At 43.4% G+C, this 1,218-nt stretch overlaps 1 protein-coding gene across 1 annotated transcript in view; it reads left to right on the top strand.

The window, feature by feature from the left end:
- The window catches only part of LOC101858322 (tudor and KH domain-containing protein), a gene marked incomplete at its 3' end in the record, with an annotated part of 8,094 nt that extends 7,585 nt beyond the window's left edge, over positions 1–509 (top strand). The window contains 1 exon segment of the mRNA XM_013090423.1: positions 413–509. Coding sequence (XP_012945877.1) covers positions 413–509 — 97 coding nt within the window.
- Positions 510–1,218: the final 709 nt, after the last annotated feature.

The following is a 1,218-nucleotide window of genomic DNA, read 5'->3' as shown; positions in this document are numbered from 1 at the left end:
ATAGGGGGAACTGTTGCTTTTTCTTTCCTCATCCTTTCTATCGTCATTTTCCTCTACTTCTTTTGTATGTTTGTCACTCTCTTGTGACCAGCTATTTCCCGGGTGCCATGATAGTTGAAGCAGACTTTGTGCCGTTGAAGCTAGAGAGGTGAGCAGAGTAAGCCTGATTCCCTGTAAGGACTTCTCTGTTGACATCCACCCCTTGGCGCTCATATGACCTTATGCAGTTGAGAGGGCAGTAAAATCTACTAATACTAAAAACATCTCTCGTCCTGATCACTCTTCCTTCTTTTTCGTGTTTGTTACTCTCTTGTAACACCTCTAATCTTCGGCACCTATATGGCCTTATTGTGTTGCAAGTGCCGTAAAACTCTTACTACAACTTAAACAAGTCTCCCTCTGTGTCCCCGAGCAGGCAGAACTGCTGATTCAGCAAGTCATCGCCGAGGTGAAGGAGCCAATCACGGAGCAGGTGGATGTGCCCGGATACTCTCTGGGCCGGATCATTGGTCAGTCTCTGTGCCGCTAGTAGATTCGGGACTCTCAGATAGACGTGACGGCCTTGAATATCGCGCTGTCACGTGGGTGGTTGGCGGGTGCTCTGGTGTGGTTTGCTCCTTCTTTCCTATCAAACATCTATCGTCCTTGTCCCTCCTCCTTTTTTTTGGTGTTTGTTACTCTCTTGTAACACCTCTAATCCTCGACACTTATATGACCTTATTGTGTTGCAAGTGCCGTAAAACTCTTACTAGAACTAAAAAACGTCCCGGCTCGACCCGACCTCACAGTGGGTTCCTGCTACGTATATTATTTAATTAATTTTTTTTTTGTCCGGTGTCCTGATTTTAGTGCTGGTATTTGTAGGTTACGTGAAAATGTATTGACGTGCAAATTGTTCTGTTTCAAGAGCCCCCCCCCTTCAAGAAAAATAACAATAAAAAGAGGAATTGTTTAGTCAGTGATGATGATGATGATGATGATGGTGAAAGATTCAAACTAAACTGAATTTTTTTTCTCACTGATGGTTGGAGGGTATCATTGGTAGGTCTTACTCTCTCTTACTCTCTCTCCTTTCCTATCAAATATCTGTTGTCCTTATCTCTCCTCCTTCTTTCCTATCAAACATCTATCGTCCTTATCTCTCCTCCTTCTTTCCTATCAAACATCTATCGTCCTTATCTCTCCTCCTTCTTTCCTATCAAACATCTATCGTCCTTA

The sequence above is a fragment of the Aplysia californica genome, unplaced genomic scaffold (assembly GCF_000002075.1).
Source record: "Aplysia californica isolate F4 #8 unplaced genomic scaffold, AplCal3.0 scaffold01275, whole genome shotgun sequence".
NCBI lineage: Eukaryota > Metazoa > Mollusca > Gastropoda > Aplysiida > Aplysiidae > Aplysia > Aplysia californica.
This window is presented reverse-complemented; position numbering and strand designations above follow the sequence as displayed.